The sequence below is a fragment of the Salarias fasciatus genome, chromosome 7, assembly GCF_902148845.1.
Source record: "Salarias fasciatus chromosome 7, fSalaFa1.1, whole genome shotgun sequence".
Lineage (NCBI taxonomy): Eukaryota > Metazoa > Chordata > Actinopteri > Blenniiformes > Blenniidae > Salarias > Salarias fasciatus.
The window spans coordinates 15391911-15407776 of record NC_043751.1 but is presented as its reverse complement, the minus strand read 5'-3'; the positions used below and the strand labels follow the sequence as shown (position 1 = coordinate 15407776).

The following is a 15866-nucleotide window of genomic DNA, read 5'->3' as shown; positions in this document are numbered from 1 at the left end:
TAATTCTGTTTTGTAAGTTATTCAAGCTAATCTTAGAAATAGTGTGTTTGAAAAAGTTAAGTCACATCAAATTAGATTTTTATCAACTATTTACTTCTCGCTCATTTTGACTAAAACTGGCCCAAAAGCACAAAATGAGTTAAATAAAAAAACAAACTCAGCTTCTACTACACAAATATTTATTGTCCACTACTGCAGCAGCTGCCTTTGGAGGCAAACATTTAGTTTACAAAATGATGCTAGTGCTAAAACAGTCATTCACAGACAGGAGGGGACAGTGAAGTGCATGTTGACGGGAGTCGGGGCTTCGGAGGCTGTCTGATGGCTCAGATCTGAGACGACTCCAGCCACAGCGAGGAGCTCTTGACCCGCGGCTGCTGAGAGTCCAGCTTCAGCAGCGTAGTGACGGCGCCCTCTATCTTCGACATCCACACTCTCTGCAGAAACAGAAGATCCGGTTCACATACAAATACCGACTGGGATGGACTGGAATCATGTTACTGAATATATTATCTGTTTAGCACTTCATCCTTACTGTGTGTTGATGTGACTGGATCAGTGTGTTTTCAATGTATGCATACGCAGAAAACTATGGAGAACCGATTCCACTGACCTTATTTAAAAAAAAAAAATTAAGTCATCTGGCAAAAGCTTTTGTCTGGAAATAATGGAGCTTATGTTCTTGTGATACACAAATCTAAATATGTCTATGTAATGAATTAACATATACAGTTGCTTCTCAGTTGTGAAAGCTTTTTCAACGTAAGAGATTAACTTCAAATTTTGAAGCGCTTCTTAAATATTAACTGTGTTAATTATCAATGAAAAATGGAGGAAAAAAATCATATCTCATTAAATTCTCTCATACTTTCAGATACTGCAACATTAATTTGATTTCCATGACTTCTAAGTCAAAATTATAAGAAACCAAAGAAATATTGAAATAATTCACTTATTGTGTAATAACTCAAGACATGAATGACAGAAATGAATTTTCCATTAAACTGAAACTCTTTGACACGTCTGTGGTGTAAACAACATTTGCCCGAACATTGCAATCAGTCCTCTGCCAGCTCTTCTCCTTGTAAACCTCGTCGGGAAGTCACGGCTGAGCGGGTTTACCTTGGACGACTCTGAAGCCGCTTGAAGGATGAAGGCACCGATACACTGCTGGTAGCGGTTCTGGTGCATTATGATGAAGGAGTGAGGCAGGCCCGACGCTGGGAAGAGAAAAAGAAATCAAATATAGAAAACCATGACTACAACAAGACCTTTAGCTTTTACACAGTTTGGGGGGAAAAAAGAAGAAGTGTTACTGGAGGCGTTGAGCTGGTCGATGTTCCTGAGCTGGAGCCGGTCCAGAGAAACCGGCTGGTCGAGAACCGTGAAGACGCAGCCGTCCTTCAGCAGCTGATCCAGCTCCAGGTTCTGCTGCAGCCTCAGAGGATTCTGCTCGGGACCGACGGACTTCTGCAAAGAGAATCAAGACCGCAACCTTCACAAAGGCACGCGGTGACGAGAGAGCGGAGTGGGAACGCAGCTGAAGAGTGACATACCTTCTTGTTTCTTTTTATCTTTGTTATGAGCAGGAATTCGTCGAACAGGAACAGATACACATCTATCAGCTTTGTGTTCTCTAGTAATGAACCAAAGAGAGGTGGGATGAGATTTCGGTCACATGGGAGTGACAGACGTGCGAGACACGCCGGGTTGGTGTCGGCTGCGCGAACCTGTGAGCACCAGCTTCCCCTCGTGCAGCAGGCTCCTGTGAGAGATGAGGTTCTCCAGAGTGACGGCCTTCAGCAGATGCTTGAGATTCTGAAACAGAGGCCAGTCGACCCAGTGAGAGGAGGATATCTTCACCTTTTGATGTGCAATCACTGTGCTGAAGCATTCATAGTGTCTTGTTCTACTTTTCGTTTCGATTTCATATCCAGATAAAAAGAGAAAAGAAAAAGACTGATTATTATATCTGCATCAAAAGGTGTTGTAAAATCAGATGTCTGACTCTGGAAGCTTCTATCTGTCAACAAGGTTGATGTTGAGTCAAATAGATAAATATTTCTATATAAACAAACACACATGACGCAGCCAGACCTCAGGGACGAAGGCGCGCTTGTCCCGCTCCCACACCGGCAGCCACACCAGGGCGTCTCGCAGCTGTTTCACCTTCTGGTAGTTATCCAGCCATTTGACCTTTCCCTCCAAATCACCTTTAAACAGAGAGCAAATACAACTGGATGGTAAAGATGATGCCGAGAAATAAGATAAACATATATCCACACCGAAGATGCTGAAAACACTTTATAAGAGATGTTATACGTACAAGAATAAATCTTTGCAGACGACACAGCTGCGTTTCAATAAAGGAACGTTTTCTCACAATTTGAATAAAAAAGAAATCAGAAATATGGCTCATACGTTTTAAATGTATCATACAAACTGAGATATATAAAAGCCTATTTGTTTAATTATTGATCATTTCAGCTCATGAGTCATGAAAATTAAAATACATCTCAAAACATGAGAAAAAATTATTAGATCAGACATTTTTCCATTTTTAATCCATATCATTAAGTTTTCAGTTTATATTTGTTAATACATTCTTACTTGATGAACACCAGAAAATACAAAAAAGGTTCTCTCAACCAACCTCTGTTCGTGTGGAGATAATGTTTTTAATTTTCTGAAATGAAGATAACAGAAACATATGGAGGTAAACTGCTGTCGTTATCACCTCTGAGTGCTGCTATAACCTGGGTGTGTGCATGTTCACACAGGTGATCATGGTGTAACCACTCTGAGATTCTCAGGCGTTTCCTTGTTACAAACAGTTGCATAAAATTCAAAAGTCCAGCACCTTCATATGCTGTCAGTTCTGACCGCCAAGTCACCGTCCTCTGTAGTTGACATATGACTCAGTCAGACGTCTACAGATAGAATCTGGCATATTCTTCTAGTTTATAAGGCCTAGAATTTGGCTCAACACTGGGAGTTGAACTTTAGACCCCACATATAAGATGGATCATCTGTTTAGTTATTGTACATCAATTTAAAATGTATCACCACTAAAAGTAAAAGTTCCTTATCACTTACACTTTGTGTCTTAAAACCCACACAAACAATGTGGGAAGGAGTAATGAAAATGGGTAATAAAGTGTAGTTTCATATTTTGGACATGATCTTTCAAACATATAGTGTTTTTAATGCTTATTGATGATGAAAAATGTGATTGGGAAAAGTGTTTCTGCTGGTTTCTGAACAGAAAAAAATATGTAATATAGAAGCAAGTTGCTACTAAGGTTCCTGTCTAAAAAAATGATCGGGGTTCTTTATCCAGACTTAAAAGGAAGTAACCACGTATTTATTGGGAACTGTACTGTTGAAAAGGAAGTGTATTTGTTCTATTTGTTGAGAGCAAAGCAAACAGCACTGTATTGTATTGCAACAGCTTTAGAATAATCATGAACCGTACTTTACTTTTGGATACATTACTGAACTTTTGATAAATCACAGAAGATTGATGATATTGTTTTTCTGAGATGCGTCAAAAGAGATACTTTTAAGGTCACTTTGTTACTGTATTAAATGAATGACATCAGCGTATCAGGTTACTGACAGATTCAGACTACAGCTGGTACAGAAATAGCTCTGGCGCATCGTGACTAATTGTCCTGCTGTATTCTCCTGCATTGTGATGTCAAACAGGTGTGGCCATGTCGTGAGAGATTACAGCTCCATCTGTGATTCCAGTAAACACCCAGGGAGGACATTGACCCACACATCTCAGCTGTGATTGCACGTCCACTCCACGTCACCTGCCCGTTGCACAATAACACTCATTAGACAGGCGCGGTGAAAACACACCTTTCCGAAAGCCGCGCGAGCGTCGTCGGGTTCATGTGTGCCGCCGCGCTGCTTGGTTCCGTGAAGTTATTTAGTTCGCAACAGCAAAATGACATTGAGCTGCATTGCTGCGGCATATTTCCCACAGCCTGTCGGTGTAGTTACAGAGTAAACCCACCGCAGCAGGTCTGCAGGCGGAGGCACGCTGTGAAGAATAAACGTTCAGGGCCTCCTGGCTGCCGTCCAAGATATGGAACCTGTTTGCTCTGCGAGACACAATCGAGTCTGTTCGCGCTGATGGAGATAATCTCACTTGCTCCTACTTAACATGCCTCCTGTATCCCGATATGTTTGTAAACTACCTGCTGGCGAACACCTTGACAGCCACGATGGCCTGCTGATGAAGCAGGAGTGAGTACACACACACATAAACACACATAAATGTGCTTACATATAGATGTGTCCACTTGCTCCGCTACAGCTTGCAGCTCCCCTCTTTCCTCATCCAGCTGACATCTTTTCGCAATGTTGCGCAGCAGCAGCGGGTATCTGGTCAGCCTCTGCAACGGCGCCACCAGCAGGTCGCGCAGCTGCAGCCGCCGGCACTGCTCGTTCCTCTCACACCACTGGGGCAAAAGGGAGGGAAGGGGGACAAAAGAGACGGCGGGGTGAGAGAGGGGCCGCGGAAAGAGAGAGAGAGGGGGGGGGGGGTCAGAGGGGCGGCGGCGTTTGTTGGAGAGGGGGATGGGTGGAGGGATGAAATTTATATCAACGTCAAATATGTAAACACGGCTAAAAAAAAAAAAACAACAACACATAATCATCATGACAAGGAAGGTCAGCAGGAGGACAAATGGTGACATTCCTCTAAACCTGGTGACACTGAGCTGGCTGTTTGCCGTTTAGCACCGATCTGGCTAAACGTGTCCTCGCTTTCTGGCATCAAATCCTGGTGGACTTCCTCCTTTACCTTCACGTAGAATCCAAAGTCCTCTCTGGACTTCAGCGTGTCCAGATACTGCAGCGCCGTGGAGTAGTTGAGACAGTACTTCTGCAGGCTGTGGCAGATGCTCTCCTGGAACGCCTGCCGGCAGAGAGGAGTGTCGGAAAAACACGGATAGAAAGTGCTTCGTCACATCAGTCATTAAACCGCGGAAAAAACAAATCATAAAAAAAAAAAAAGGGCAAGACGGACACGGCGGTCTGTATGAAAGCCAAAGGTGAAAAACAACAACTCTGTTCTAACAAGTGTTACGAGAAGAAAAATGTAACGGCAAGATGAGGAGTTTTCCATCACTTTCCTCAGTTTATACTTTATATTTAAATCATGTCTGTGTGAAAGACAACATGTACTTTTGTACTTTTTTTATGTCTTTGCACTTTGATTCATCAATATATTATCAGTGTTTTAAAACTGTACAAAGTTTAAATAAAATAAAACAGACTTATCTTGCAGATCTTTCTGCTTTGTGATTGTAAAAAAAAAACCCCAAAACAAAACCACAATTCATTAAAGTGAACAAGTCTGCCTCTAGAATGGTGTTTTCTGGTTTTCACTAACTTCTTATCAGCTGAATCTTTAACAACTGACTGGAAGCCTGAGTGAAAGTGGCCGTCGGTGTGTTCAGTGTGTGTACATGGGAGTGGGCCTTGCCTTGCTCAGCAGCTCCAGCAGGGTGGGCCCGCCACCCTCGCTAATGTCCAGGGCTTCTTTAATGGCACGGAGGAGGTTGTTAAGGAAACCAAAGCTCACCTACGAAAAAAAAAAAAAAAAAAAAAAAAAAAAAAACACCCTCAGTGTCAAATATCACTAAAAGGTCACAAGACACTCGTACTCCAGTCACTTGAGGGTAAACACGCTGCGGATGAAACATCTAAATGCTCTTTTTTAAACGTTCAATATTAATCTGCATCAGTGCATCGAGCTAAACTGTTTAAATTCATGAACAGGTGTAGATAAACTGCTCCTTCCATCCATGTTAATGCTTGTGTGTTACTGTCAGGTCATGAAATTGGTTGAATATCGCAGATGGTTTTGCATCTTGTCTCACCAGGCAGAGTTCATTCAGGTTTGCAAACAGCCGCCACAAGTCAACATCACTTAGGCAGTTCCTCAGCTGCAGGTTCGAAAGCGTCGCCAAAAACACCTGGAGGGAACAGCGGAGTCAGAGAGGGAGAGAGGAGCTCCGGCTGTCCGTCACAGCAGCATTAAATTTCACTTCCAGGCCATAAAGAATGAAAAACCTGAACAGACCTTTTTCTTTTTTTTTTTCAACGCAAAGGCCAAAGGGAGGAATTTAATGGAAAAACACAAAGCAGCAGGTGTTGGGTTTCAATTGGGTTTCGTCTAGTGTGTGTGTGTGTGTGTGTGTGTGTGTGTGTGTGTGTGTGTGTGTGTGTGTGTGTGCAATGTGTCACCTCTTTGAGAACCATAAGCTGGTCCAGGAAGTAAACACACTCGCTGGTGACGAGCTCCCACATGGCCTCTTGTTTCTTGAAGACCTGAGGGTCGGAGGACGGGGCCACCTGAGACGACTGCTCCCTCAGGAAATCAGCCAGAGAGTAATCCTGCACACAGACGGACGATTAGGCACCCAAACAGGGAAAGAGTGTCTCACTTAAATAACTCTGACAGTGTCTTTGCATTGAAAACTGTACGGTTTATAATGCTGCCAGTGTGTTTCACTGTTTGTTTATATACGTGTGTGGGGTCGCCCTGACTGGTTATGGCCTAGAAATTCTGGTTCTTGCACAACCTGTCATTTAAGCATTGCGGGAGCTTCCCCTTTTTAACCGCCGTCCTGTTACCTCCAGGTCGTTGGTTAAACACTAGCTTGTATTTGGATTTGAAATCTGGATCTCTTTGTACTTCAAACTCTGCTTGGATTAGGAATCGCTGTGCAGACAAAACCAAACAGGAGGATGATTCACATAACAAACAGCACGCGCGCCGCTGACAGTGAAAGTGGCGACTTTTCCTCACCTTATATTTCTGAAGGTCAGAGCTCCTCCAGTCCTGAATCTGTGCTGTTGAAAGGTATTTTTCAATATCTGATACTGTGCCGATCTGAGGCTTTCCTTTAGTCTGAAAGGAAAAACAGACACAGACACGTCAAGAGGATTTCCAGTAAAGGGTGTGTGTTGTTTTTTTTTTTTTGTTTTTTGTTTTTTTTTCCTTCTAACTATCTCGCAAACTGCTTTCAAAAAAACTAAATCATCAAGTTTGGCTCAGGCAGTGTTGACTAATTACAACAATGGCGAGGGCCGCGAGGGATAAGGAGAAACTCAGTAATCTGCTTTGAGAAGTGGGTCAGAGAACAATGTCCAAACCGCAGCCCACAGCTAAAACACAGTGCACCAAAACAAACCACCAGCACACTTATTAGCACCAATCGCAGACTTTAATTCACTGACACGAAAAACACACCTACCGTACTACGCCTCGAAAAGGGCCACTTTGACTTCTTAGTATCTGGAGACGTAAACACAAAAAACAATGATTATCATCAGAAAAACAAGCAGGGTTGTGTGTTTTATTTCAAAGACTGAAATTAAACACAAACAAGTGAAAGAAAGAAGGATAAAATTGTTTAACCCTTGTTTAAAAAGCCATATTTTAATACTTTTACCAGTTTTCTCTCTTTGAAAGTAATTCATTTCATTTATTGAACATTGAAACAGCCACAAATAAAATGATGTAATGAAAATGTCTACAAATGTTTGCATCATGAAAAAGGCACATTTGTCATTTTTAAATAATTGATAAAACGTAACCTATTAAAGTTGGAATATACAACATTATTGTGTAAAAAAAAAAATCAGTTCTTTAGTGAATTCTCAAACTTCTTATGTATTACCAACATAAGCACAGCCATTGTTTTACAGCTGCATCTGAGCTAAAAATAGCTCTGACTTAAAGCTTAACAACTCCGGTCAAACTATGTTAATAACCTCTCTGCTTTCAAAGGGATCAAAGGTGAAAGTGAGACTCTTATTATTGTTTATTTGAATGTCACAAGCCATTGATATCAGAAAGCTAAGCATGGACTCACATATTGCTCCCTTCTCTGATAAGAAAAGTCATTCCACAAACAATATCAGGATGTGTTTAACATTTGTTGCATAATAACAGGTTACAGCAGGGAATGACGGCTTACCCTCCTCTTAATAATCGTACTGACTTATATGTTGACTCAATACAAAGAGGCATTAATCAGTAATCAGCCCCACCTTAAAACCCGGGGGCAGAACCTGATCTAGAGGGTCAGTTCTGGGTTAAGTCAGAAAATTAGCGGATTGAATGAGAGGCTGTGTATCACGGTGTGCAATTTAGAACTGAGTTTTACCAGAGAAGTTTGAGCCGTTTAATATGTCAGCTGCTCCGTTCGAAACAAAAAGGTCTCCAGGTGAAACGTCCAGTCCAGGCAAGCTGACCACCACAGAGCTCCGCCTCCTTTCCTGAAGCCTGAGGACACGCCAGCGGCCAGATGAACAGATTTCCATGGATGCACAAATACAACATTGTGTTCAGCTGCGATTCACGCTCATGACAGTGCTTCAGGGTGACAAAAATGACTCAACGAGCACATAAAACGCTCCGTTTCCGCTACGTATCACTGTATTTTAAAAGCATTGTGGCAAAAGAGAACAGACTTAGAGCGAGCAACAGGAAATAACAGAATTCCTTTTTGTCGTTTTACATGGTTGAAATACCACTGAAATACCGTCTGTATTGTGCAGAAAACCGGCGATTAACGCAAGCAGCAGAAATTATAAAGGATAAGTGTTATGTGTCTGGCTTATGCTTGGATGGCTGCTGATTAATGGATCACCCTATTTGTGTGGAAAGAGGCAAGCTGTCACTGTGTGCCAGTCATAATCCTCTTGGTCTCCTTTTCATAGTTAGTAACTGAGGCATGGCTGGAAAAACACAGGGCTGCCTTTTCGCCTCAGGGAGAGCTCGAGCAGCCACTGTTCGCAGGCGCTGTGACTTACCGTGTGCTCTTTTGATTAAGAAATCATTACAGAGGGTTAAAATGAACATCCAAATAAAAGGCACCGATCTTGATGGGTGTAATTACAGAGATCTGATGATTAAAGAGGGAACGCCTGTGGGAATGTTATGGTTTGCTGCGAAGCTAAAAGAGCAAGAAAAACTTGATCAGTGAAAAACGACTTCAACAATTCCAATTCAACCCATGCTGAAGTTTAAACCGACACTGGAAGTTGTTTAATGCGATTGTTGTCGGTATAAATAAGGTGGAGCCAGAAAGGCAGGTTTTGCTAAACGCACGTTCAACCTGCAGAGACGCTGATCGACAACTGGTCAGCAACACCGCAGGTGCACTTCTAAATATTTCAGGGTGTTGGCTGCGAAAGGCTTAGCTACGGTTAGGCAGTAAATAGCGAGGATAGTAAGAAAAGTTTTAGACCTTTCTTTAATCATCAATGTGAGTGGTAAAAGTGGAGACATTTGCAAGACATCGTATAAAAAAAATCAAATCCATTTCACACCCTTGATGCACAATCTGCTCACTCCAGAAAGGTTATCTGCCTATCATCATGACGAATAAGGAAACTGAGCATGCAGACAGAGGGTGATGTTTGTTTACGATAAGAATGCAATAATGTGGAACAGAAGTACGAGCAGGAGGAACAACACTTTTACTGGTTTCTCTGTGTCCGTTTTTTTTTTTTTTTTTTAATGTAAAGCAGCTTGATGGGACTGAACAGGAAGACTCCTCTTCCCCTCATACAGAAGTCGCATTCCCGTCTACACAGTTGCACAAGTGGCATATGAGACTAACCGGAGTGCACATGTAGGCCACATGGCTGCAGGGCCACCTTGTGCACTGGGAGGAGAAGTCAGGCTGTGACTGAACAGGAGTAACCTGGTACATTTTTCCCTCCAGGACACTTTTTGTTGAGCTTTGAAAGCACCAACTGTTCTTTACTCTCACCGGCAGGGCCCCGCTCCCTCCAGTAAGCCGATACAACGCCCCCCACCACTCCAACCTGCAGATCAATGTATGGGCAGACTGTGCTGAATCAACAGTACAACAAGATAACAGCAGCATCTGAGCGCCGTGCGGGGAACATGTAGCTGAAGGGACAGCGATAGAGACAACATTTACTCCTGTAAACCAGGTCAGCGCCTCCTTGCAGTTCATTCCGCAGCATCCTCACAATGACATCCTGTTGCTTTGCGACCCTGCAGAAAGCTTTCTCTGTGTCGGCCTCTCTGCCACAGAGAGCACTTGTAAAAATGGGCGCTTTGTTCCTGCAACAAGAGAAATAATGATGCTCCAAAACAAAACTGTCCCAACCAATGGCTCGCAGGGCCTGGTCACTGTAAGAGGCACCGTGCCAGGGCGTAATTACAGGGACAATAGCTGCCTAATTATCCGGTGAGGGGAAGAGCCCGGCCGCCCATTAGGAGGGGTGTGGGCGGCGGTAAGGGAAAGCAGCCTTAATGAGGGTTTGTCTAGTCCATACATAACCATGGGACTCTCAAAACTTAACCCAGCTTATGGACCATTAACAAAGACATGAATGACAATGAATGAACAATGGGGCTCCTCCTTAAAGCAAAGGTCCGGTCTTCCTTGCTTACTCACGAGCATCCAGCGAGCACAAGTCAAAGCCTCTTTGACATGCCACACCGCTTTTTTTTTTTTTTTCGTTAATGAAATGAGGGAAATTGGGGCAACAAACGCAAGCAAGGGTTCATTGTAGATAAAGACGAGACAGCAAGGCATTAAAACCAAATGAGAGCTCTGTATCTGTTGGGAGAGATTTTACTACATTCCTGATAAGCAAATGTGTTCACTTGTGAGTGAAGTTCTGGTATCTCCAGCCATATTGACAGCGCATACAGACAGCATGCTAAAGAGTCCAAGGTACACCTACCTAATATGGAGGAGCTCCTTGTCCTGTAAAAAAAAAAAAGAGGAAAACTTCATTAGTGGTCTGAATTTTCCACAGCAGCAATTATACTATTTACAGGCCATATTAGCGCTCGTCTCCCGAACACTCAGCTCCACAAAGAGTGCGCAAAGACCTCCTACTGCTAACAACACCAGTATATCACTTTCAAAGACAGTCAAATCTGAATCGGTGTTTTAAGTGGTCCCTCGGACTCTAAAGCCTCTGATATTGGAGGAGAATGTCGGCACTCTATTGAGAAAGCGCTTGCTTGAATACCACGAGCTGATGAATAGATCTCCCCATTATCTTTCTCCATCGCTCAGTGACCCCGCCATTATTGGGTGACTGCTGACTGCGGTGAATGGGGGCCCGAGGAGAGCACTTCCCAGGGCTCTCCAGGCAGTGGGCTTGGTCAGAGCTGTCAGTGCATGTAACTGCTGATTCATTTGCTGTCAAAAGCTCGCATTGTGAGTGACCGCTGCGGGAGGCAAGGCAGAATGAGGGAGCGAAGGCTTCCGCAAGAAAGGAATGTGCAACCATTTAATTTATAGGCTTCGGATTAAAAAAAAAAAAAAAAGGCCGCCCGGCCTGTGTTGATAGTAGAAAGAAGTTTTGTTTTCTCAGTTGACTGATGGTGGAAGCTCACCTGCAAATCACCATCAGAGAATCCAACGTCTTTAACTGTTGGTTTAGCACTGTGGCCGCCTTGTCCGGGGGAAGTGACACCATTGTCTAAAGTCTTTGATCTCTTTGATCTGGTTCTCTGTCGGTCTGAGGATGAAACTGACCGAATCTCAGTCTCTCCATCGGGGACAGGGTCCGCTGCTAAGGGAGACCGGACTCTGTGCGAGGGAGAAAAGGGACTCATGGGGGACGGCGTGCTTGCAGACGACGGCTCCTCCTGAGTGGAGCCCATCCTGACGGAGTCCGTCACCGACCGCCGGGTGCTCCTCATCCTCCTCAGGGTGGGAGAGGTGGAGATGCGCCCGGGGGCCTGGCGGTCAAACTGGAAGCTCTCGGGGTCTACCAGGGACAAGTGTCTGAGCTTCGAGTGCGTCCGTGTGAGATCTATGTGCATTATGACGGGGCTGCTGGTCTGACACTCCTTGTGCTCAAAAGAGCACGAGTCCGTCTGGGTCTGTGCGTTCGCCACACCTGTCGTGACCACTTCATTCTCCGCCCATTCGATGTAACTCCACTCCAGCCTCTTCTCATCGTCCTGGTCCTTATCCTGCAGAATAACGTGCTTCAGCGAAGACATGGTAGCCTCACAGGCATGGTAGAGCAGCCGGGACCAGAAAATGTGTAAGCTTGTGGCCTGATCGCTTCGCCTCCTTCCAAGTCAGCGTCAGATGATAATCCTGTTGCATTCCAACACTGTTCACACCATTTATTTCTCAGGCTCCTGCGGGAGGGAGGGGGAGACAGAAAATGTGTCAATACCCACAGCAATCGAAGCTGAGCACAAACTTTCCTCTTAATCTCCTAAAAGGGGATTGGACTGTGGTTGAAAATGGTCAGTTGGTTAAAAAAAAAAAAAAAAAAAAAAACAGCTTGTGGGGGATACAGTAAATGCTTATAGTGGAGAGTGCATTTCTACATGTCTGTGGATGAAGGATTTAATAGCAGGGATGCTTCAGTCCATGTCACAGGGAGGATTAGCTGGCTAGTTTGCCAATGAAAGTATAACGAAGCGGGCCACGCAGCTCATTTCGGCTCGCTGCTCGAGATCAATGTTTTACAGACAGAGTTTGCGGACTGACGCCTACTTTCCATTTCCACGGAAATAAAGTTTTATTGGTGTGATTCGTTCCCCGGCAGGTGCGTTTCAATGTTTATTCAGAGCTGCGGCGCATCCACGAGGTGATTAAGGTTAAATAAAAAAAAAAAAAAGGCAAGGAAGAAGAAACAACGCGACCCCAACTTTACAGCGGCAACTAAACCACACAAATAAGAGTCGTACTATTGTGTTTAGGAAAGACAATTATAGAAAAATATAGAAGAAAAAAAGTCTACTTACATTCAGCGCTGCCTCGCGACTGCCTGGGACGGTGGCCGGGCAGAAAGGCGCTGGTGTCGGAGGGAGAGTACCAGGCAGAGGACATGTATTTATGTAAAAAGAAAAGAAGAAAGAAACGAGGAGAGTCCAGCGGGTTTGTTATTTACAGGAGCGAAGAATCATGTCTGTCCGTGCGCGGGCGGCCGCCGGGAGGAGGGAGCGCTGCGCCCTGAGCGGCTGGAGAAGGTGCGTCTGTCCCGCTGCTGCGACTGCTGCATGGGAACATCCTCTCTCTCTCTCTCTCTCTCTCTCTCTCTCTCTCTCTCTCTCTCTCTCTCTCTCTCTCTCTCTCTCTCTCTCTCTCTCTCAGTGCGTCACAGTAAGGTCAGGCTCGTATCAAACACGTTTCCACAATGCAATCAGACACCTGCACCAAACACCGCCACACAGCAGCAGGAAGACATGGAGCAGCACTGTGAAATTATCTTGACAATAAGTAGACTCTCAGAGTTCACGTATTACTGTGATCTTAACAGAAACCATGCCTGGATTTCATCACTGCGATTTTTTGAAACTATTATTCTTTGAGACACTTTCAAAAAGAAAGTGTATAATCAATGTATCAAAAAAAATTCTCACATATAAGATCCACTTTAAAATTTTAATAGACCGGATAGATGGGAACATATTCAGACGACAGTCAAATACACTGCAGGATGAGGTTATGAGATCCACAATGGGGTTGTAAGGTGAAATTAAGACTTCATTTAATGAAGAAAAAGGTGCTTTGTCCTTGTTTGTGTGACTGTGAAAAAACTGGTTGCACCAATTATTCCTGAATTTCGAATGAGGCCTTTTCCACTGAGAAAGTGATTATGTCATGGTGCAGGACTTGTTGGTATCACTATACATAAAGACTTTTGTTTTTCAAAGTAAATGTGTATGTGAACATTTTTAATACAATCAAAATGTTTGAAACATTGAACATATTTCACATGTGGCACACATATATATTTTTTTATTTATTTAATGCTTTAAATTTTAGCTTATAAGACCAGAAAATGTCAACATACTGTATATTTCACGTGGCGAGACGATCTTCCTTTACCTCTGGTTCAGTCCAGACTTAATTCAGGGATGTCATCTTTTTCTGTTTACATATTCCCCCTGCACATATGTGACTTTCCTCTGTGCACTATAAATAAACTGCATTAGAGGCTGAGTAATGACTCCAAATTGCCCAGGAGTTATTAGTGGCTGTGCTTTGTTGTTGCCTGTCCCTCTGTCTTGTGATAATCTGGCTGCCTCTCCAGAGTGCATATGTACTGCCTTCACCCAGGTGTCAGGATTAATTAAAAAGTACTTGCTGTAAACTTCTGCACTTCACCCTCTTATTATCTATTGAAGCTTTCAATTTAGAATATCTCTTGTGGCTGTAAACATGCCACACCTATATAGAAATAGTCTGCATGGCGACATTAAATCAGTAGTAATCTAAAAATCAGCACCTCTGAACTCCAGCTCATTTTCTGAGGTGACTGAGTGTTATTATGTATCCTGTCATCTGCTCTGACTGCTTCATAAGAATCACTCAGATCTCTCTTTCTCTTTATTTTTGATGTTTTTTCACTCTTTTTTTTTTTTTTTGTAATATCGTTAAATATGTGTCAGTGTGTCTCAGAGGCACACTGTGAGGCGTTATATGAGACGGTCCATGTGGATTGTTTGTATTCAACACAGAAAGAGTCTATGGAGCGGCTGAAGTTCTCCAGCGTCAGTGAAAAACTGAGTGTCCGATCAACAGGCCGCCAACCTGAGGTTTGTCTGAACTCTGAGATTGGAATTCGAGCGCCTCCCTGTGTACAGAAGCATGTAGTACATCATATAGTCCCTGTCACACGCATGCGCTTCTATCTATCTATCTATCTATCTATCTATCTATCTATCCATCTATGTACACAAAAGCCACATTTTCTCAAATATTGTTCAGAAATGTATTTGATTCAGTGAGCACGTCTCCTCTGCTGAGATAATCCATCCACCTCAGGTGTGGCATACAAAGTTGCATATAAAGTTGCTGATTACACAAGTATTGCACAAGTGTGCCTCAGGCCGGACACAATAAAAGTTCACTCTAAATATTTGATGATATAATTGACATGTAGGTTTTTCCATGTTACCGTCCTGTTCTGTTCTGTTCTATTCTATTCTAATATAAGACACTTCACCCACCTTGCCTAGTATTAAAGTTGTGAGAGTGAATGGTTGGTGGTGGTCGGAGGGGCCGATGGCGCAGACTGGCAGCCTCGCTTCCGTCAGTCTGCCCCAGGGCAGCTGTGGCTACAATAGTAGCTTACCACCACCCAGTATGGTGTGAATGAATAATGCAATGTAAAAGCGTCTTTGAGTGTCCTGAAAAGCGCTATATAAAACCAATGCATCATAAGCTCTCTGACATTGCATGTTTTTTCTTCCAGATGTTCTGGTTTCTTTTTACAGTCCGAACACATGGGATTACTGTAATTAGTTACTTTACATTTCCATTGATGAAACTCATTCCTCCAGGTAATGTGTCCATTAGCCTGAATTGTAATTAAGCTGTATAGAAAATGGATGAATGGATGGATGAGGACATTAGTAATTACAGCAGAGTTTTAAGAATGTCTGCAGTTTTTTTTTTTAATCTAAGTACATGCGTGTGCATGTACGTGCAGCAGCTTGTCTTGTGCTGGTGGGGACGTCAGCCTGACTGCACACTGACCCATGAAGACTCCTGTCACCATGCTGACAACAGTACAAAGACTGAGGCACACATCAGGAGAAGCCTTTGTTTTAGGTGAAGACTGTAAGGATAATTAGTTTAAGGCGATGGGTTAAATCACAGGTGCCAAACTTATTGTTAGTCTGGGGGACACATCTACTCCAATTTGTCTCAAATGGGCCGGTGCCATAAAAGGCATCATAATAATCTGTCAAATCTGGCAGCTTCAAATTGTTTTAGGATTTAAAAAACTACAAAAAAAAAAAAGAACTACATTCTCAAAATGTTGAAAATCAATAAGATTTGCTATTTTGAGAAGAAACGAATCTGAAA

The 15866-nt window shown here is 43.2% G+C and overlaps 1 protein-coding gene across 1 annotated transcript; it reads right to left on the bottom strand.

Moving 5' to 3' along the window:
• Positions 1 to 162: 162 nt before the first annotated feature.
• plekhg7 (pleckstrin homology domain containing, family G (with RhoGef domain) member 7) lies at positions 163 to 13013 on the bottom strand. The gene is made up of 17 exons (XM_030095694.1): positions 12794 to 13013; positions 11420 to 12178; positions 10756 to 10778; positions 8193 to 8311; positions 7278 to 7318; positions 6830 to 6931; positions 6265 to 6414; positions 5898 to 5993; positions 5501 to 5599; positions 4817 to 4930; positions 4298 to 4472; positions 2098 to 2213; positions 1731 to 1818; positions 1557 to 1636; positions 1317 to 1470; positions 1123 to 1220; positions 163 to 437 (listed from the first exon to the last, which is right to left on the bottom strand). The coding sequence occupies exons 2-17, from the start codon at positions 12032 to 12034 to the stop codon at positions 327 to 329; spliced, it is 2181 nt and encodes a 726-aa protein (XP_029951554.1). The 5' UTR covers positions 12035 to 12178; positions 12794 to 13013; the 3' UTR covers positions 163 to 326.
• Between the last annotated feature and the right edge of the window lie 2853 nt (positions 13014 to 15866).